At 45.8% G+C, this 22,535-nt stretch overlaps 2 protein-coding genes across 4 annotated transcripts in view; both read right to left on the bottom strand.

The window, feature by feature from the left end:
• Positions 1-5,054, bottom strand: part of LOC109901679 (LIM domain-containing protein 1-like) — a 33,113-nt gene extending 28,059 nt beyond the window's left edge. Inside the window, exons 1-2 of one of the 2 annotated variants that reach the window (XM_031787043.1) lie at positions 4,514-5,052; positions 2,961-3,673 (exon numbers count right to left, since the gene is read on the bottom strand). In XM_031787043.1, coding sequence (XP_031642903.1) covers positions 2,961-3,600 — 640 coding nt within the window. In that variant the 5' untranslated portion in view covers positions 3,601-3,673; positions 4,514-5,052. Of the gene's footprint in view, positions 1-2,960 lie in introns of both variants that reach the window. The other variant, XM_031787042.1, reaches the window with a different exon arrangement.
• An 8,507-nt stretch (positions 5,055-13,561) lies between these two features.
• The window catches only part of lars2 (leucyl-tRNA synthetase 2, mitochondrial), a 38,982-nt gene continuing 30,008 nt past the window's right edge, over positions 13,562-22,535 (bottom strand). For both annotated transcript variants that reach the window (XM_031787041.1, XM_031787040.1), the window contains 6 exons: positions 21,532-21,714; positions 21,157-21,326; positions 18,140-18,217; positions 17,955-18,066; positions 16,028-16,155; positions 13,562-13,939 (listed from right to left, as the gene is read on the bottom strand). In XM_031787041.1, the coding sequence (XP_031642901.1) occupies positions 13,760-13,939; positions 16,028-16,155; positions 17,955-18,066; positions 18,140-18,217; positions 21,157-21,326; positions 21,532-21,714 (851 nt within the window). In that variant the 3' untranslated portion in view covers positions 13,562-13,759. The remainder of the gene's footprint in view (positions 13,940-16,027; positions 16,156-17,954; positions 18,067-18,139; positions 18,218-21,156; positions 21,327-21,531; positions 21,715-22,535) is intronic.

Below are 22,535 nucleotides of genomic sequence, written 5' to 3'. Positions count from 1 at the left end.
CCTCTTTCTCTCTTCTCCTCCTGCCCTACCTCTTTTTCTCCTCCTGCCCTACCTCTTTCTCTCTTCTCCTCCTGCCCTACCTCTTTTTCTCCTCCTGCCCTTCCTCTTTCTCTCTTCTCCTCCTGCCCTACCTCGTTCTCTTTTCTCCTCCTGCCCTACCTCTTTCTCTTCTCCTCCTGCCCTACCTCTTTCTCTCTTCTCCTCCTGCCCTACCTCTTTTTCTCCTCCTGCCCTACCTCTTTCTCACTTCTCCTCCTGCCCTAACTCTTTCTCTGTTCTCCTCCTGCCCTACCTCTTTCTCTCTTCTCCTCCTGCCCTACCTCTTTCTCTCTGCTCCTCGTGCCCTACCTCTTTCTCTCTGCTCCTCCTGCCCTACCTCTTTCTCTCTTCTCCTCCTGCCCTACCTCTTTTTCTCCTCCTGCCCTACCTCTTTCTCATTTCTCCTCCTGCCCTACCTCTTTTTCTCCTCCTGCCCTACCTCTTTCTCTCTTCTCCTCCTGCCCTACCTCTTTTTCTCCTCCTGCCCTACCTCTTTCTCTCTTCTCCTCCTGCCCTACCTCTTTCTCTCTTCTCCTCCTGCCCTACCTCTTTCTCTCTTCTCCTCCTGCCCTACCTCTTTCTCTCTTCTCCTCCTGCCCTACCTCTTTCTCTCTTCTCCCCCTGCCCTACCTCTTTCTCTCTTCTCCTCCTGCCCTACCTCTCTCTCTCTTCTCCTCCTGCCCTACCTCTTTCTCACTTCTCCTCCTGCCCTACCTCTTTCTCACTTCTCCTCCTGCCCTACCTCTTTCTCTCTTCTCCTCCTGCCCTACCTCTTTCTCTCTTCTCCTCCTGCCCTACCTCTTTCTCTCTTCTCCTCCTGCCCTACCTCTTTCTCTCTTCTCCTCCTGCCCTACCTCTTTCTCTCTTCTCCTCCTGCCCTACCTCTTTCTCTCTTCTCCTCCTGCCCTACCTCTTTCTCTCTTCTCCTCCTGCCCTACCTCTTTCTCTCTTCTCCTCCTGCCCTACCTCTTTTCTCCTCCTGCCCTACCTCTTTCTCTCTTCTCCTCCTGCCCTACCTCTTTCTCTCTTCTCCTCCTGCCCTACCTTTTTTCTCCCCCTGCCCTACCTCTTTCTCGCTTCTCCTCCTGCCCTACCATTTTTCTCCTCCTGCCCTACCTCTTTCTCTCTTCTCCTCCTGCCCTACCTCTTTCTCTCTTCTCCTCCTGCCCTACCTTTTTTCTCCCCCTGCCCTACCTCTTTCTCGCTTCTCCTCCTGCCCTACCATTTTTCTCCTCCTGCCCTACCTCTTTCTCTCTTCTCCTCCTGCCCTACCTCTTTCTCTCTTCTCCTCCTGCCCTACCCCTTTCTCTCTCACTCTCTCCTTTTCCTCTTTCTTTCTGCCTCAATGCTTTTGTCATCTGTAGATCAGCCCCACCAAACATGTGCTCTTTCACTTCCACTTCTCCTGTTGCACACATTGGGCACAAATTTTATATTCAATAGTTATTTCTGCATTAAAAGGGAAGAGTGTAAATTTACTCGGAACCAGTTATATATTCATCTGTACTTAAACTAAACTACACAAGAGACTGATGTCATGTATCCTAGGGCAGCTACAGGCTACGTGGAAAAACACTAACAGGTGCTGTTATTCAGTTGTCATTGTCTGTATTCCCCAGACTGTGGCTGCGTACAAAAGGTGTGTGTGTGTGTGTGTGCCTGTGTGCCTTTGTGTGTATATGGATGCATGTGTGTGTGCGTGATTGCACATGGTGGTTTAGAGCAAGAATGTGCAAGCCCGGGTCTGTGCTAGGCCATGTGATATTATTTGGAAAGACTGAGTCAAACAGCCAAACACATGACAAGACAATGGATGTGATCGGGGAGAGAACGGATGTGTTCGGGGAGAGAACGGGTGTGATCGGGCAGAGAACGGGTGTGATCGGGGGGAGAGTATAGATGTGATCGGGGAGAGTATAGATGTGATCGGGGAGAGTATAGATGTGATCGGGGAGAGTATAGGTGTGATCGGGGAGAGTATAGGTGTGATCGGGGAGAGAACGGATGTGATCGGGGAGAGAACGGGTGTGATCGGGGAGAGTATAGATGTGATCGGGGAGAGTATAGATGTGATCGGGGAGAGTATAGATGTGATCGGGGAGAGTATAGATGTGATCGGGGAGAGTATAGATGTGATCGGGGAGAGTATAGATGTGATCGGGGAGAGAACCGATGTGATCGGGGAGAGAACGGATGTGATCGGGGAGAGTATAGATGTGATCGGGGAGAGAACGGATGTGATCGGGGAGAGAACGGGTGTGATCGGGGAGAGAACGGGTGTGATCGGGGAGAGTATAGATGTGATCAGGGAGAGTATAGATGTTTTACAGACAATGACGAAAGCGCAGCGCTGATCTAACAAAAAGCAGCCTGCATTCTGTTACTAATGAATTTTGTTATTGATGTGTGCTCCACTTAATCCACCAGGCTTATTACAGCTGAGAGGAGAAGACAACCTTCTCCTGGTTGGCCCTAGGCTGAGCCTCAGTCGGAACTACTAAAACGTGTATTATTACTGAGAGGTAGGTGGGCTGGTGGCAGTCACTGACATACACAGACGGGAGGATTTAAGAAGAAACAAATTAGACAATTATTCAATCTAGACTAAAAGACGGAGAAGAGAATAGAAGAAAGGCCTCTGGCTAAACGCTGTCTGTCTGTCTGTCGAGTTCAACACTGAACAACAGTATCTGCCATGATGATCATAAACATACACAGACAGAATTACCGCTAGGATGCTCTCACAACTATTCCACTTGATCTGGCATGAGCAAATCAACACATACACAAAGACAAGGTTAAATGAATGAGGTGAAAAGTTTTGAACAGTGGGCCATTTTCGCACTGTGACCCACACAGAGAAATTGTGAATTTGATTAAAGAGAGACACCAGGTCGATCAAAATGTCAAACTAAGCTTACCGAAGTAGTCTGCCTTTGGCTGGGCGTCCATCTCCTTCTCCAGACGCTTGGTCAGGGCTTCTAATTTGATCTCGGCGGCAGACGGCCCCTGCTCCGGCTGGACATGGAGAGTCTGGCAGGGCAGTTTGAGAGACTGGGGCTGGTGTTGGAGCTGGCAAGCCACACCACCAGAGGACAGCTGGCTGTCTAGGCCAGAGGGCACATCCACCCCCATGGCCACTTGCCTGCCCTGGGCCTGGCCTATACCTTGACCCTGGCCAAAGCTTCTAGAGACACTGGTTCCAGAGGGAGAGGCAGAGGCAGGGAAGTAAGCTCCAGTAGTGGCTTTGGGCTGGGTTGTCTCAGATGGGTGTACAGGTGGGGCTGGGACAGCCCCTTGAGCAGGGGTGGGGCTGGGAGTGAGAGCCACAGGACTCTGAGAGAGCCCGTTCTGGCGTAGATTTCCCTGGTTGGCGGTTGGTCTTGGGGCCATGCAGGGTGCTGCTGAGTAAGGGCCTGTTGGCGGTGTAACAGGGGCAGGTTGTGGAGACAGATGCTGGTACAGGTCAGCTCCGCCAGTGAAGGCACTCAGAGGGAGCGGTGCAATCAGTTCTGGGTTCCCCAAGCTCCGCATCCAGTCTGCTGCAGCCCCAGCCACCATGGGGGGTCTCTGCCGCACTAGTAGAGTGGCAGCCTTGCTCTGGTGCAGTCTAGTGGGGCTCGGAGATGGTAGGCTGTCGGAGAAGGAGGGAGATGGTGAGTGGTGTGGGGGCTGCTGAGGTGGGCTGCACATAAGCCCTGATGATCCACCAGGGCTGGAAGAGTAAGAGGCCCAAGTGACAGAGGGACTGGCAGGGTGACCAGAAGCATGTTTCGGTGCATTCCCTGGGCTGGTGGGACTCAAGGCGTGGTGGTAAGAATGCGGCTCAAAACGGTCCTTGTTATCGTAATTGTTTCCGTAGCTGTATGGCTGTTGACTGGGTGAATGGTGTTTCAGAGCGTCATAGGGCGCGTACTGACTCGCGCCACTGGCGGTGCCTGGCATAGGGCCAGAGAGTATGGGAGGCTTGGCCGCAGCTTCTCCTGCCTGTCTGTAGCTATTGATAGGCGGCCTGTCTTTGGTGTAAAACGTGCTGTCTGCCGCTCTGTTGTGACCCCCGTTCATTCTCACTGCCAAATTGTTTTTGGCTATTTCCTCTTGCTGTTTCTGTATGTGGATTTTTGTCATTTTGGAAGCAAAAACCCTCCTGGTTTCTTCAAAGTCGGAGTTGTTCCCTGCATCCCTCTTCACTCGGAACAACCCGTCCCTAGATGCCTCATACATATTGAGGTCTTCTAAAAATTTACTTGCCTCAAGATCCAAATCGTCGTATTTATCCATCTTGAAGTGAATTACAAAATGTGTATAAACTATGATCTGATTTAAGATTCGAGCCACAACTGTCACAAAAAAACGTTCTGTCCAAAATAAAATAACAAGTAGGCTAGCCAATAAAAACAATGTTAAACACAGTAAACAATTGAAACGAAAGGATTAAATCCAAACCCTCGTCCCTCTCAAAGTAAAAGATTACCAGGCTTCTGTCCAGTCCAGGCAGCGGAGAGAGAGCACTGTCAAGCGGTATTCTGACGTGAAGATCCCGACCTGAAGTTGAATTACAGTTTCTCCCGTAATGTGTTAGCTATCCCACGGAAGCAATTATGCCTAGGCCTACTCCGGAATGGACAAAGATCCGAATAATAGCGAGAAGAAGCTCCGTCCTCTCCTCCGTGAGCCAGCTGACTCTGCTCGCAACAGGATACTGTCTGTTTATAAAGTCAGATCAGATAGCCTACGACCCCAGCCTGCGCCCCCTTTCCGAATTTCACAGCCGAAGCATCCATTAAAAAAAACGTTGTTTGCAACTTTGTAGCGAGTGCATGCGTTCCAAACTTTTCCCGCAAGTTGCTAAACAAATTCCAGTGGGGTCCTATCACAACGCTAATTTAGCTCGCCTATAATTGAACAGTTATTACAAGTTCGTACGGCAAAATATACTGAACTAAAGCAAACCTCTTGGTCCGAATGTGGATAGTGTGGAGTCGACCGTGGGATTAGGGAGCGCTGTTTGTTTTTAAAGGCGCAGTGTACACTTCATTCTGGGGTAGATTTTGAGTCACGATATCCGGACCCCCAGATAACTCAAGGTACATAGCATAACAAACATTTACCTTTAGGCTATGTTTTAAAAAAAAATTTTTGTCACACATTGTTTATTCATATACTTACTTTATACCCACAATCTCTTTGGCTACCTTGTTGGTGCAGAACCAACTGAATTAAAGTTCATTATGAATCAACAGTGTAATAGCTAAGGAATCATGTAGGGCTACAACGTGTGATTTGCAGTCAAAATTAGTCACAAAAAAAAATTGGCCACATATGGTTAATGTGGATTTATACATTCAGATGACTCAAGTTCATATGATGTGCTGACAGATGTGTATAGGCTACTTTGACATGTTCACATCTTGTTTAAGTAAAAAAAAAAAAAGTGTCAAGTGTTCCAGTTTTTTCAGGTAGTCCAGAGCAGACCGCCCACCCCGCTTGTTCAATGGTAGGGAAAACCATGGCATATTGGTTAATAATTACTGATGACTATACTCTGTCCGCTCTACTGTCGTGGATGTATGATGTCACTCATTCCCCTCTAACCACATGCATGAGCCCAGAGGCTCCAAAAAACCAGAGCATTGTCGCTGTGCCCGATTATACCACCCACTCTATAGTGTTCCAGGTCCCGACCCAGGGTGGAAAGTTGGTGGGAGGAGAGGGAGGGCAGGGGTAGTGCTAAGATCATAGACTGTATAAACCTGAGCTTTAACCTGACCTATTCATGGATTCTCATAAGAAATGCACAATGGTGCTTTGTGGCTGGGAAGTACTGTTGTACTAATCAAATCAAATTGTTTTGGTCACATACATGTTTTTTAGCAGATGTTAATGCTTGTGTTTCTAGCTCCAACAGTGCAGTAATATCTAACAAGTAATATCTAACAATTTCACAACAATACACACAAATCTAAAGTAAAGGAATGGAATTAAGAAAATATAAATATTTGGACGAGCAATGTCAGAGCGGTATAGACTAAAATACAGTAGAATAGAATAAAATACAATTTATACATATGAGATGAGTAATGCAAAATATGTAAACATTACTGTGTGGAAAGGAGGGGGGAGGGTCTTTCTCAAACTGACAAGTTGGGACACATCTGTATTTTTCTGTGCCCTTGGTGGGGACTTTAAGTACTGTGTATGAATCCCATTGTCTGTGGAGCCAAGCTGTATATATTTTTTTATTTTACCTTTATTTTACTAGGCAAGTGAGTTAAAAACAAAATCTTATTTTCAATGATGGCCTAGGAACAGTGGGTTAACTGCCTGTTCAGGGGCAGAACGACAGATTTGTACCTTGTCAGCTCAGGGATTCGAACTTGCAGCCTTTCGGTTACTAGTCCAACGCTCTAACCACTAGGCTACCCTGCCGCCCCATATACATATATATGTAGAAGGATAGAGACTGTGAGAGTGGTGGCTGGCTGTGATGTAATCAAAACAGAATGTTTATAAAGGCACTGTCAGTAACCATCTGTACACTAATTAGGAAACGGTCACCACAAACAGCCATCCTCAAAAAGGAGCTCAGTACACTTGTTTATAACGTTCTCATGCAAATACCCACCAACAACAGGCAGGCACTACTTTGAGCTCATTAAGATTGTGATGGAAATCTTGTTGGAGAAAATCATGTTGTTTTACTGCTCGGATTAATCAGCTCTAACAATTAGAACATGGATATTTATTAAGGCAGAGCTCTCCCTTCCCAGTAAATGGTACAGTTTCAGGCAACAACCATTAGTGGTGTGTGGGTAAAATCACTGGGGAAGCCAAGCCATAATTAGTTGTTTGCTCTATAACCTGTTAGTTCATATCCCTTAACACCGTGAAATATACGCCTAAGGCCAAGACAATAAGATGACACAATAGCAAAATAAATTCAACAACACATTTGTTTCATCACAAAACCAAAGAGCAACCTCTGTCCGGTGAAGTCCACAAAGCATATTGCATGTAACAACAGTTAAGACCTACAGCATGGTCAAGTAAGTTCATGCTTCCAAAATTTTCGGACAACTAAACAACTATTGATTTAGAACCACAGAAAGTTACCGCAAGTCGCAAAGAAAACAGGAGCTGCCTCCAACATTCCAGCACCCTTTTTAACGTCAACATTTCAACATCATCAGATCACCTATGCTTAGTCTAATACAGTGACATCTAAAAGATACCAAAAACTATTTAGTCCAATCAATGTAAGGTAAATATGATTTGGCTGTCCATGGTGCTGATTTCTCTGTGTGTGTGTGTGTGTGTGTGTGTGTGTGTGTGTGTGTGTGTGTGTGTGCATTCGTGCAAGTTGAAAAAACATGTCGGCTCACCCTACGTGTAGAGAAATGTCAATGCCATCCTCCACTCTTTCATGTTAACAAAATGGTCTATGACTCTGTCAAACAGTACACAATTTTAGTTTTTGTTGTCCTAGACTTCCTGGCTAAAATGCTTGCTCGCTAGCCTAACTTCCTTTCATGGAGAACGAAAGGGCCAGATAGTTAACATTAGCCTACTACATCTAGCTACATATTCAACTTCCATCCTCTCAGGCCAGGGTCACAATTTATGAATTTTTGTTGGATCAGAATTACCATTATAATCATTGGCCAGTATGGAGAAATAAGTAAAACCTCAAGTCCAAATCCCTATCTCCATCCATGGCTAATTTAGGAAAGGGACAATTTTATCTACAGTAGCTAACTAGCCTTCAGGACAACATAACGAGATACAACTATTTAAGTAGTTTCTGTCAATTACATTTGGCTCTCGATGTGATTGGTGTGAAGCCAAATCCAAACTGGCTTCCCTCAACACTTTTCTTTGGTGCGCCAGGACTATTCACAGCTGAGCTCAGTCAGATTAGCGCAACTCTGATTGGCTATTATTTTATGTCATACTCTTTTTGACCAGACAGCATCAGATAGATGAGTTACACATACAGAGACAAAGGGGGACTGTTTCACTCGCTCGGATGCTTTCTCCAGTGAGATACATTCAGCCTCTTGCGAATTTAAGGAAAATGATGAAACACAGAGACTCATTTTTTGGGGGGAAACTTGGCTTCCCTTGGCTTCCATGAATATACGCCACTGGCAACAACAGAGCTGTTACATTTTCATTTGGAAAAGGTGAAATTAGCAATAGAACTGAGACCTAATTTCATAATGTACGCACATTTAAAAAATATGAAATACCAATGTACAGTTAAAAACATGAAATTAGAATGTAAAAGAACTTGAGCCAACCTGCTCCAAGTGATGGGTTGCTATGGAGAGAATAACTGTAGCTTAATGTGGTCCTTTACCAGACATACCAATGCTTTAGCATCAAAACAATGAAATATAACAGACTAGCCTCATTGTGCCATGGAGGCATAGACAATATATCCTGGGACGACCAAATTACCCGATTTAGTTCAGTCTATGAGAAAATGAGCTAACTCATCCTTGTACAACCACACAATGATTTGGTGGGCTTATATATAAAGCTTGCCAGATCAGTCTGGTTGTACCAGGCTAGTATGTTTTATCCCCTTCAAACAATTAAGCAGGCTGGGATCAGCCTAGTGAAATGCAGAATGCTTGTGTGACTAGCCCTCATACTCCACCCTTTAGTTTCCACCAAGTCAAGCTCGGGGCAAGGGAAACTTTCAAACCCATTAAAGACTATGTTAATGTAGGCCTTCTGTAAGTCTTTGGAGAGGGCCTGCTGCTAGGATTGTGGTTTTCCTCTGGTAGTTGAGTCACAGAGGAATATTGTTGCCTATTTAATGATTTACAGTAGCCATGGAAACAGCCGCACTGATGAAGGTGTCAAATGTCTCGGGGGCTATTGCTAACACAATTAAATGTGTGTTCAGGGAAATTTGGGTATGAACTGTGTCAATATACTGTATGATAACTGGGCAATGAAATGTATTTATGTGAGCATAAAGTAATACCTAACTTTTTTTATCACTATTGACTGTCACAAGCCTTCCACTATTGACTGTCACTAGCTATGTCTCCATTAAATTAAATTTTTGTTGACATTTAGAAAGTTTGCATAGAAAATAGATGCGGGAAACAAATAGATGTTTTTCCATTTAACTATCTTGTGTGTCGATAAAAACAGTTGGATGTAATGACGTCATAATTAAAAAATAATCATGCAATAACCTATATTGTCAAATAAAAATGTAGTGGTTGAAGTGTTTCCATTGCCCATTAAGGCTAATTGCGCAATAATAAATTGCCACAGCCCATATGTCCTGACACCTGTTTCAAGTCTAGGTAGCCCGCGAAAGTCAGCATGGATAGAATGCAATAAGTTACTATAATTTGCCATATTCTAATGTCTCATGTGCTCACATATCGCCAGGGTCCGTGCCATTGTGAAACTTGCAGATCTGAAATAATTGGATGGTGAAACTTCCCGGCGAACCAGAAAAGCAAAGCGAAGCAATTCAAGCAGTCTTGAAAATCAGGACAATCCTTGTCAGGCAAAGCAAATGTGTTTAGCAAGCATTTGGCTAGACATTTATAATTAAATGTGGAGTGGAGTATATAGTTATGCTACGCAATGACATCATGTACCTTCAGAATTAACTTCTTGGATATAGGGGGCGCTATTTTAATTTTTGGATGAAAAATTTTCCCGTTTTAAACAAGATATTTTGTCACGAAAAGATGCTCGACTATGCATATAATTGACAGCTTTGGAGAGAAAACACTCTGACGTTTCCAAAACTGCAAAGATATTGTCTGAGTGCCACAGAACTGATGTTACAGAAAAAACCCAGATAAAAATCCAATCAGGAAGTGCCGCATTTTTTTGAAACTGCCTCATGCCAATGACTCCTTATATGGCTGTGAAGGAGCTAGGAGTCAGCTTATGTTTTCCACGTTTTCCCCAAGGTGTCTGCAGCATTGTGACGTATTTGTAGGCATATCATTGGAAGATTGACCATAAGAGACTACATCTACCAGGTGGTCGCTTGGTGTCCTCCGTCGCAATTATTGCGTAATCTCCAGCTGCAGTATTTTTCCGTTTGCTTCTGATGAGAAGCCAACTGCCACCACTGATAGATTATCGAATAGATATGTGAAAAACACCTTGAGGATTGATTCTAAACAACGTTTGCCATGTTTCTGTCGATATTATGGAGCTAATTTGGAAAGAAGTTCGCGCGTTGTAAGTGACTGCATTTTCCGCTCTTTTTCTTAGCCAAACGTGATGAACAAAACGGAGCTATTTCGTCTACACAAATAATATTTTTGGAAAAAATGAACATTTGCTATCTAACTGAGAGTCTCGTCATTGAAAACATCCGAAGTTCTTCAAAAGGTAAATGATTTTATTTGAATGCTTTTCTTGTTTTTGTGAAAATGTTGCCTGCTGAATGCTAGGCTTAATGATATGCTAGCTATCAATACTCTTACACAAATGCTTGTGTAGCTTTGGTTGAAAAGCATATTTTGAAAATCTGAGATGACAGTGTTGTTAACAAAAGGCTAAGCTTGTGTTTGAATATATTTATTTCATTTGCGATTTTCATGAATAGGAAACGTTGCGTTATGGTAATGAGCTTGAGGCTATGATTACGCTCCCGGATACGGGATTGCTCGACGCTAGAGGTTAATCAATGGATCATTTATTCTAAAAAAACAGCATTTTCATCATCATTTTTTAAAAGTTAGACAAACGAAATCCACCCCTGAACGGATATTTTTTTTTTCGACCTTTAAACATTTCTATATCTGCAGTTTCCATTACAGATGTCGCAATGATTATTATATTAATTTTTTTACAATGCTTTTGTCGAATAAACCTGGGTCAATGGAAACCTGCTTAGTGTCTCTCTCCTCCACGAAGGCAGTGGGCAGGGAGCTCAAAACACCATGAGAAAACTGCTGAAGTTGGCTAGCAAGTGTGTCCATTTCACTACATTTGTGTGATACTCAGGCTAGATTCCAGGCTAGAACACTTGTGGATCCAGAGTGAGAATGTAATGGTGAAGGAGCAATAACAACACTGTGAGAGAGAAAGAGGAGGGAATCAGGTGGCTGATAACGATTCACAACCATCTCCCTCATATATCACACACAGCCTTGAGTCATGCCTCAGCAGAGTGTGAAACAAAACACACTACATGCCAAAAGAGAAACACTGATAGGACTGAATGAGAGTAGCTAGAATGCATCTTTCTCTCCTTCCTTCCCTCTCTCTTTCTTTTCTCTCCATTTTGTTCTCTCTGATGACAACACCAGTAAAGAGAGGACTAGTCAGGTTGGGTTCTGTTGTTTCACTTGCAACACCATGAGAACAAAACATGTATGCACCTTCTCATAAGACAGCTATGGTGTCTGTCAACTAAAAAATAAATCAAGTACTCAGTTCAGCTTGAGTCATTTTCATGATGTGTCGATAATGAAGGGGGCTGTGCTTATTTACTGATTGGCTCGCCTTTGTGTTTCTCACTTAAACACCCACATGGGCAGTTACACACAGCCCATGAGCCCCGCCCCCCTTTCAATACAACTGCTGGATTTTCAAATCCAAACAAGGAGAGGTTTCAACCCACCAGGGGGGAAAAACTGTTTGAGAGAACCAATCAAAGCTCAAGCCACCTTCTGCACTAATGGCCTCCTGTCCTGTCCAGACCAGTGTGTCACAGCTCTCCCTCGTATCAGCCTGACTACAATACTGCAACATTAGGATAACACCTGCTTATTACTGCTTGAAACTGCACCATTTAGGGTATCTTAGCCAGTCATTATCAGCTAATAAGTATCCAACTTAAAACCGAGTGAAAACGCTTTCACCAAGCCAATTAAGTCAAATCAGCTGCAACTACTTCAAGGATTGTGGGGGAATTGTTTTCTAAAAGGGTCACTGGTCCTTAGCTCCTCCCCTAATTCCTGGTCATTTTTCTAACTTCCTGTTATTCTGTCTCTCCTGTGAGTAATTTCCTGTCCACCTGATGGTCAGAGATACACATGGAATGTCCAGGGGGTCTGGGTCAAAGGTCAGGGGCTTACTGAGGCAGAAAGGCTTCCTATAGTATACCGCTCAGCCTCTGCCATTCTTTAAAGGCAAACCTCTACCCCTTCCCCTATATTAATCTGTCTCCCTTATTCCCTGTTATTTAAATGTTCCACCTGATTACATTTCACACTGTCTGACCTTGTCAAATCTAAAACAACATCATAATAGAATGATAGACAGGCTTCTCCTTCTCTGAGCTAACCCAGAGTTTCAGACCATACATTATAAGGTCTGTGTATCAATTACATACATACAATGTCACCTTGAACATTCACACAGTAGAAGCCACAGTAGGAGACAAAAGGAGTAACATCAAAACAGACATAAGGCTATACAATTCATATAAAAGGACCATAGAAGGTCAGGATGGAACAAGAGATGGGTATTGAAAGACTGATCTTGAGACTGGCACATCACATAGAGTCCGGGAATCAAATGACAACTTCCTGATTGCTCAGAATGCATGTCTAATCCTGCTGAAGGGAGCTGTCCATTTTGTGGTGGACCCTTTTAATTGCTACTGGAATAAAACGTCCTGCCAGCAACATGATCTGAGTGACTCACTTAGAACCAGTAATGGGTCTAGTCAGGAGATGTTAGACAGAGGACTCCGTGCTCAGTCACTGGGGTATACATGACAGGGAAGGGGAGTTATAAATGTGGTGAAGGATGAATGAATGAATGAATGGGCTGTGGTAAGGGGTGACTGGATTCAAATAACTTGTGTCCTCTTCACTTCATCTCCCCCCGTCCCATTCCTATGACCCCATCAATCCAACCCAGCCGCAACCTGTACCCATTGGTCAATACACTGATGACATCGTCAGTCAGACCAGAATACCAGCTGTGATTCCAGACGCCAGTCAAATTCCTCTATGTTCTGGTTCCGACAGTTACAGACTGGAATCAACACCTTTCAGTCTGTTCTCTGGTCTGGCTGACTCACTCTGTCCTGAGCCCTGTCTTATATGTCCCTGTCCCTGCTGCAGTCTGTCTCAACAACATACTTGGAGTTCTGAATTAGTGCTCTGAATGGAATGTGATTGTGTTCCCACTGAGGCCAGATGTCCTGGTTCTGGAATGTCCCTCAGCACTTCTGTTCAAACTGGAAGCCACTGATGGAGAGGCCAACATGAGTGGGACCTAATCACATCACAATATCAGTATTTATCAGTGGACTCTATGTAGCTTAATCCTCACTCACCTGTTGAATAGCTAGGGACAGATGTTAGAGACACACTGGAGCCATATCACCTGGTAACCATGCATGACCGTATGTTAACATGGTGACTTCAGATTGCAAAACAACCCTCTGCACTGGAGTAGGGTCTGGTGTCACCATGGTGACAAGGAGAATGTGATAAACATGTCATCCAGTCTAAAAACACTTCCAGTCTCAGTGTATGACTCCTGGTATCACAACTGACAGACGGATGTCCCATTTCACTCATCAGATGTTTTTATTTTCTATATTTTTATTTTTACAAAAATTTCTGTTCATACTAGTTATTGTTTTTATTTATTTGAAAATTGTCTTTCATCCCTCCGTTCACATGATGTCCCCACCTTCAAGTCTGTGAGTGGCTGCGGTCTTCTGATTGACATGACAGTCCACCAATCAGCATCCAGGATTGAGTGGTCACTCCTCTATGAGGAAGTTGATGAGGGCGGTCCTAGGGGACAGAATGGCCTTCTTGATGGTCCGGTCTCCTAGGATACGCTGTCCCAGCTCGCTCCCCAGAACCAGCGCCCGTACCTGCTCTGTATCCTGGGCCACCTGTCGAGGCACCAACACCGTCCCACAAACCTTGTTGTTGACCTGAGAGGTGAAAGGGAGAGATGAAAAGGAGGAGAGAAAACCCCAAAAAGGTTAAGAGCACAAACCTGAATACTGTGACCTCCTCCCATAGAATACTCCACATCGCTAGTTAACATTGAGTGAGAGCAAACTTTGGTCCAGACATATTAAATAATGTACACTGACTGAGCCAACTCTTAGTGGAGGCTGTGGCTGCATCGAAAGTGATCTAATTACATCAGGGACTATAGAACATGCATATGCCTTTCCTCCTCTCCTTTCAGTAAACTGTGTGTGTAACATGAGCTGTCTAAAAACAGCCAACTTGTGGTGAAAATGGGCTGGGCAGTCAGATCCTCTACAGCTGAGTAGGAGGAACCTTTATTCCTCATTTCCAGTCTTTGTATGTTTGTGTATCAGCGTGTGTGTCTGTTTGGGTCAAGTCTAAGCTTTCTCCCAATTATGAGTGTGTGTATATGGTATCTGTATATTTGTGTGTTAAGATAAGCTCATAATTAATCAGTGCATGTGTGCACTTCTGTGTGTGTGTGTGTGTGTGTGTGAGTGAGTGAGAGAGTGAGAGAGAACGTGTGTGTATTGGCCTGCACTGTGGGCCGAACCCAGGCCTCAGTCTGTCATTAGAGTCCCAGTGAGATTGAGGTTAGTGCCGCTAGGCTGGGGAAACACACATCAAGGCCTCAGTCTGTCATTAAGAGTCCCAGTGAGATTGAGGTTAGCGCTGCTAGGCTGGGGAAACACACATCAAGGCCTCAGACGGTCAGAGTCCCAGTGAGATTGAGGTTAGTGCCGCTGGGCTGGGGAAACACACATCAAGGCCTCAGTCTGTCATTAGAGTCCCAGTGAGATTGAGGTTAGCGCTGCTAGGCTGGGGAAATACACATCAAGGCCTCAGACCAGATCCCAACCAACACCAGCATCATCACTACAGGTGCCAAAGGGTCAATTGGAGAAATAGTATATGTTTGTGTGTCTGTTTGTGTGTGTTACTGTGCCTGTGTGTGGGGGATGATTGTGTACCGTGGAACGGTAAACGGTTGTGTGTCCTTAATGTGTGTTTGAAAGGATTACAGCTCCCTCATGGGACAGGCCATGAGAGGAGGAAAACATCTACTTTAGATGAGCACAGTCTTTAGCTGGCTATTATCCATTATCGGAGTTAATGTTTAGAGGTGTGTGTGTGTGTGTGTGTGTGGATTCTGATTCCCCCCAGCAGGGCTCTCTTAGAGACTTCGATCTTTGAGCAGCTGACTCTGTGACCCCGCCCACCACAGCCGCACTGCCTGCTGATTGCCTAGGCATCCTGGGCTGCACGCGCACACACACTTTCCCTCTCAAGCCATATGATCATAGGCTCTGTGTAAATTACAGACAGTGAGCGCATGAATGGGGCTATGGCTGTTTTGGTTCAAGGGAGTGTGTGTAATTTTGAGTATTTACACAAGAGTATGCCTGTGAGTGTGTGGGAGTGTTATTTTATTTCAGTCTATCATTTTCTGCAGGGGTGTGTGCCTTGGCATATGTATGGGCATGTGTGAGAGTGAAAGGGGATTGAGTGTGTGAGAGGTGTGTGTGTGTGTGTCAAATCAAATCGATGTTTATTTGTTGCGTACACAGACCAGCAGATGTTAAAGCAGCTGCAGGGAAATGCTTGTGTTTCTAGCTCCAGCAGTGCAGTACGTTTCTAACAGTACAACACTAACACAAAAGATCCCCCCCAACAAGAAGAAACGAGCATGCCATAGTTCGGGAATATAAACACATGGTGTCCATAGACAGTATGAACAATATACAGTGTATAAGTAGGAAGGTCTGTGCAGCAGTAGTTATATGGATGAGCTATGTACCTATAAAGTAAGTCATCAATTAGCGTCATTTCTCAGCGATCCAAATAAATGATTTCGGAGCAATACGATTTCATAACAATACACATTATTAAAGTGACCAGTGTTCAATGACTATGTACATAGGGCAGAAGTCTCTAAGGTGCAAGGTAAAAATCTGTCGTTCTGTCCCTGAGCAAGGCAGCTAACCCACTGTTCCCCGGGCGCTGAAGACATGGATGTGGTAATGTGCGTTTGACAGCCTCACCCGTACAACCAGCTCCAGGGTATCAGGGGTCTCCAGGTACAGAGAGTCTGGGGTGGGCCACGGCTGCTGCAGCACGTCTCCTCCGCGGGAGAGGAGAGGGCTCAGGGGGTTCCTCACCTGGCTCAGCCCTGAATGGAGGGGAAGACAACAAGTCACAAACTAGCAATCAACCAATCACATTTGATTTTTATAGTACTTTACAGACACCCAGCCTAGACGATCCAAGCGTCAGCCACTACAAAACTTCACTGACTGACCATCTCACCACTGTGAGCCCTACGGTTATGCCTCAAGTAATAGGGGACATTCTTACTTTTGAAAACTCTATGGAGCATTACAGGAAAGCTGTCAAGAGCTCCCTACAGATCGAGGATTAACAACAGTCCTTCGGTTTGCCCACCCACCGCCTCCTTACGCTAATGTGGGGGGGGGACCCACAGGGGGCTGAAGGATATTAACTTACTCTCGTCCTTTCTGTCTATGAGGGAGAGATAAAGAGAGAGAAAGCGAGCAAGCGAGAACCACACACACACAGTTTATCTTTTCCATGTTCATCCCTCAGATTCCCTGACTGTGGCTATCAGCTGGAGGATGTTGCCTTTTCCTGCCTTTTCCCAAAAAGCCTCACTCCTCCATGCCCCTCCTCCCAGCCCCCTAGCCCATACTCCCAGTCCCAGCCCCCCACTCCTCCCAGCCCCCTTTCCCCTACTCCCAGTCCCCTTGCCCCTACTCCCAGTCCCCCACTCCTCCCAGCCCCCTTGCCCCTACTCCCAGTCCCCCACTCCTCCCAGCCCCCTTGCCCCTACTCCCAGTCCCCCACTCCTCCCAGCCCCCTTGCCCCTACTCCCAGTCCCCCACTCCTTCCAGCCCCCTTGCCCCTACTCCCAGTCCCAGCCCCTCCTCCCAGTCCAAGCCCCCACTCCTCAAAGTCCCAGCCCCCCACTCCTCCCAGTCCCCTAGCTCCTACTCCCAGTCCCCTAGCTCCTACTCCCAGCCCCCTAGCTCCTACTCCCAGCCCCTACTCCTAGCCCCCTAGCTCCTACTCCCAGCTCCTACTCCCAGCCCCTAAGCTCCTACTCCCAGCCCCCAAGCTCCTACTCCCAGCCCCCAAGCTCCTACTCCCAGCCCCCAAGCTCCTACTCCCAGCCCAAAGTCCCCTAGCCCCAGATTACCAGTCCTACTCCCAGCCCCTATGTCCAGCCCTCTAGCACCAGACCCCAGTCCCTCAAGAGAGGAATTGTTTCTGTGTATTTAACAATAGGGGGATGTTCTACTGGACAGTGCGGGGGCACACTTCCTCTTCTGGCTATTTTTATACCATCAGATCACATGGGTCAACCTTTGTCCTGACTCAGCATCAGCTACATTGTTTATGTGATAGGGCTGGGGATTCTCAGTTTGGGTCTGGGGATATTTAGTCACAATCACATTCTGGAGGAGATTCCTGTGAAATTACTGTGTACTGAACTCCTAGACCTTGACTTTACATAGCTTTTCATGCCTATTTTGGTTCATCAACTCAGATTCTTGAAGTATTCACATGGGTACACCACACACAAACAAATTATCTCAATGGACTGTGATGACATCACCAGGGCGTTGCAAAGCGTTGTGCGTGTTAGATAAGAGGCCCCATCAACATGACACCCTGAGGTAACTTCCTGTTAGATTCTTTCCAAACCCATATCATAATTCCAGACGGTCCTCTCATCTCCTCTCCAGTCAGTCTCTGTCTCACTAGGAGTGTAGCAGACTATTCCTTTTCCCTGTCTGAAATGGGATTATCATAGCAAAACTCACATGACAACACATCATGTGACACCACATCATGTGACACATCATTCATCTTTTGATGAAAACATATTATTGTCCATTATTTATTTATTCATTCATTCATTCATTCCCACAATGTGTGTGTGTGGCCCACCTGCCCAGAGTTCAGAGGCTAGGTGTGGAGCCATGGGAGCGGTCATCACACACAGCGTGGCGAGAGCCTCCTCAAACTCCACACTGTGCTGCAGCACGCGAGATGACACGTTCTGAGAGTGACAGAGAAAGATGTCAGAGGTCAGATTGAACGCACACGCACACACGCACACAGTGTCTACTCACAGAGAGTGTGTTGGTGAGTCCCATGAGTCGAGAGATGGCTGCATTCAGGAGGAAGTCTTCTGTGAAGTGACCTGTGACCTGGAAACACAAGACAGGTTGGTCACAGTGGCATCATATCCAGCCATACTGTCTCTGTGTGTGTCTCTCTCTCTCTCGCTCTCTGTGTGTGTCTCTCTCTCTCTGTGTGTGTGTGTGTGTGTGTGTCTCGCTCTCTCTCTGTGTGTGTGTGTCTCTCTTGCTCTCTGTGTGTGTGTGTGTGTGTGTGTCTCTCTCGCTCTCTGTGTGCGTCTCTCTCTCTCGCTCTCTGTGTGTGTGTGTGTGTGTGTGTGTGTCTCGCTCTCTCTGTGTGTGTGTGTGTCTCTCTTGCTCTCTGTGTGTGTGTGTGTGTGTGTGTCTCTCTTGCTCTCTCTGTGTGTGTGTGTGTCTCTTGCTCTCTCTGTGTGTGTGTCTCTCTTGCTCTGTGTGTGTGTGTGTCTCTCTCTCTTGCTCTGTGTGTGTGTGTGTCTCTCTCTCTTGCTCTCTGTGTGTGTGTGTGTCTCTCTCTCTTGCTCTCTGTGTGTGTGTCTCTCTCTTGCTCTGTGTGTGTGTGTCTCTCTCTCTTGCTCTGTGTGTGTGTGTGTCTCGCTCTCTGTGTGTGTGTGTGTCTCTGTGTGTGTGTGTGTGTGTGTGTGTGTCTCTCTCTCTTGCTCTGTGTGTGTGTGTGTGTGTGTGTGTGTGTGTGTGTGTGTGTGTGTGTGTGTGTGTGTGTGTGTGTCTCTCTTGCTCTGTGTGTGTGTGTGTCTCTCTCTTGCTCTATGTGTGTGTATGTGTGTGTCTCTCTCTCTTGCTCTGTGTGTGTGTGTCTCTCTTGCTCTCTGTATGTGTGTGTCTCTCTTGCTCTCTGTGTGTGTGTGTGTGTGTGTCTCTCTTGCTCTCTCTGTGTGTGTGTGTGTCTCTCTTGCTCTCTCTGTGTGTGTGTGTGTGTGTGTGTGTGTGTGTGTGTCTCTTGCTCTGTGTGTGTGTGTGTGTGTCTCTTGCTCTGTGTGTGTGTGTGTCTCTTGCTCTCTCTGTGTGTGTGTGTGTGTGTGTGTGTGTGTGTCTCTTGCTCTCTCTGTGTGTGTGTGTGTGTGTGTGTGTCTCTTGCTCTCTGTGTGTGTGTGTGTGTGTCTCTTGCTCTCTGTGTGTGTGTGTGTGTGTGTGTCTCTTGCTCTCTGTGTGTGTGTGTGTGTGTCTCTTGCTCTCTGTGTGTGTGTGTGTCTCTTGCTCTCTGTGTGTGTGTGTGTGTGTCTCTTGCTCTGTGTGTGTGTGTGTGTGTGTCTCTTGCTCTCTGTGTGTGTCTCTTGCTCTCTGTGTGTGTGTGTGTGTGTGTGTGTGTCTCTTGCTCTCTGTGTGTGTGTGTGTGTGTCTCTTGCTCTCTGTGTGTGTGTGTGTGTGTGTGTGTGTGTGTGTGTGTGTGTGTCTCTCTCTCTTGCTCTGTGAGTGTGTGTGTGTGTGTCTCTCTCTCGCTCACTGTGTGTGTGTGTGTGTCTCTCTCTCTCTATCTGTGTGTGTGTATGTCTCTCTCTCTCTCTCTGTGTGTGTGTGTGTGTCTCTCTCTCTCTATCTGTGTGTGTGTGTGTCTCTCTCTCTCTCTCTCTGTGTGTGTGTGTGTGTGTGTCACTCTCTTGCTCTGTGTGTCTCTCTCTCTAAAACAATGTTTCCCTGTGGTAAGGGATAGTATCAGAGAGAACCTCCCAGCTGCCTGTGATGGTTCATGGTGATGAATGGAAAACAACAATAGGACCAGAGGATAATCACTATACATGGTTCTGATAACTGGTTGGCTCACACTGTTTAAAACAAGAAGGCTACATGTGAACATTCCACAGTTAAGTCTTCTGGGAAAGAGAACCCCTTTGGCACGGGCCTTTGGGAGAAGGTCAAAGACAGAGGGTGGATCAAAGGATGGCTGGTGCTTTGGGGGGGCTTAGGGTGGGCCGGGCCATACACACGCACACAGGGCCCTTTAACAGTACAGACTCTGAAGGGCGAGAAGAGAAACCCCACCGACCACACTGAGGGAGTCGGAACAGAAGGCGGCTATTTATAAAAGTTTGAAAGCGTCACTATTGGATATCAAATCAATTTCCATTCTCTGCTCCTCACACCCGCTAGGCTACTCTGGGCTGCCAGACCTGAGAGTGGTCTCAGGTTACCATATAGATCCCAGGATGACATGACAACAGCAGCTTCTCCTGTTATGCAGCGCTGAGGCTAAAATGTATAGTATGGATGTATCCTCATGGAATACGATAAGGTGCTATAGTTAACACAGCGTCATCATCTTTTCTTATTTATATATTATTTTATCAAAATAAACTTTTCCTCCCCAATTTCGTGGTATCTAATTGGTTGTTACAGTCTGGTCACCGTACACCTGGCGACCGTGTCAGTGTGCACTGCGCCCTGTCCGACACAGGAGGCGCTAGAGAGCGAAGTAGACAAGAACATCCCTGCCGGCCAAACACTCCCCTAACCCGGACGACGCTGGGCCAATTGTGTGCTGCCTTATGGCTCTCACAGTCGCGGCCGGCTGCGACAGAGCCTGGACTCTAACCAGGATCTTTAGCGGCACAGCTAGCACTGTGATGCAGGACCGTAGACCACTTCTCCACTCGAGAGGCCTCCAGTGTCATGTTCACACACCACAAATAAAGGTCAAATAAAAAAAATGAATCCTGCAGCACTAATTGAACATTTGATGACAAGGTCTGCAGCGGGAGCATAAGAGAGAGACTAATACTGGTGTGACAAATACCCATTTCAACAAGTAAGAAGACCAGGATGATACAAATATTCAATGCATTTACATATTCAGGTATAAGGTCTGAGCATGATAAGGCAGTTTCAGTCATCTACAGTGACTGCAGTTAGTGACACCTACTGGTAAAAGTGGGTAGTACAACACAAACAATAGAATAATGAAAACATGACTTCTCTGTGTTTAGGAATGTTCAGTAACATTCTAAGAGTGTTGATATGTAGCGTGGACATTCTACCTGTTCCACGGCAAAGTTCTTGTTCTCCCAGATTTTCCTGGCGTCTGCCTGCTCCTTCCTCTTCAGCAACGAGGGGTTGGGGACGTCCCCATCCTGCCGAGCCCTCCTCAGCTTGGTCACCAGACCCCACAGACGAGACTGCCATCGCAGTACCCCGGGCAGAGCGTCCGCTGAGGAGACAACACAAATACACTTTACACCACAGACAAGACTGCCAAAACACATTATAAACATCCGTACTGGACCATTAAAAACAGTTTAATTAAACTCCCCCACAACATACAGTAATTTGACTGCAAAATAAATGCCACACAGTCTATTGTTGGTTGGGTTAGAGGGGAGGGGGGGGGGGGTCACAGGGTGCGTGTAACTCACTCTTGACATCCCAGAGGATGTCCTGTTCAGGGGGAGCAGCGTAGAGGATGTAAAGACGGACAGTGTCGATGCCATACTGCTGCACCACCTCCTGAGGGTCCAGGCCGTTGTGTTTTGACTTGGACATCTTCTCCCACGTCACCTGCAGCCCGGCCTTACTTCCCACCTGCACCGGCTCCTCACCTGACACAGGGGACAAGGCAATGGTTAGTACTTGACACCTCTATATCTCCAGCAAACTGTCCGTTGTCTGAAATGGCACTGTATTACTACTTTTGTAGTGCACAATATAGGGTGCCATTTCAGATTTGCCTGCAGCAAATGCTGACAGTAGAAGATAAATAGATTTTTTTTAAAGCCTCCTGAGAAACAGACAGATAGAAACAGACAGAAGTATCTTTCAGTCAATTCCTTGATCAGTCTGTTTACTCAGAGCTAGAACTCCTTTGTGTGTGTGTCCAGTGTGGAAGCCCTCAGAGAGTGATATAAAGCCTCACCTCTATGAACGGAGCCAGTGTCCGTGTTTACCCAGTTGCCAAGCAACGGGAAGAGGAGAAAAGCCATAAAAAAAGATATGATAAAGATCTGGCTTTTAACCCTCTAGTCTAGAGTCTAAGCCCCGTCTAATCCCAGGGGGGTGGGGGAATTGTTTTAAGATACCAAGGATCATTTAGCCATTTGATTTAGAATTTTAAGAAGGTATCAAAAAAATACTTAATTTTTTTAATGCATTACTGCTATTAGCCAATAGAAATGCAGTGAATGAGTCACTACATGGAACAAGAGAGTAAAAAAACAAAAAGGAAGTTTGTTCTGTTTTGTCTGTCCTATATCTGAGAGATACAAGAAAGATCAGGTATTTACCTTTTCTACATTTAGTTAGGTTTCAGCCTTATTCTAAAATTGATTAAATAGTTTTTTCCCCCTCATCAATCTACACACAATACCCCATAATGCTTTTAGAAATAAAACATCATTATATGAATATTATTCATACCCCTTTA

Source organism: Oncorhynchus kisutch, linkage group LG13 (assembly GCF_002021735.2).
Source record: "Oncorhynchus kisutch isolate 150728-3 linkage group LG13, Okis_V2, whole genome shotgun sequence".
NCBI classification, from domain to species: Eukaryota; Metazoa; Chordata; class Actinopteri; order Salmoniformes; family Salmonidae; genus Oncorhynchus; species Oncorhynchus kisutch.
This window is presented reverse-complemented; position numbering and strand designations above follow the sequence as displayed.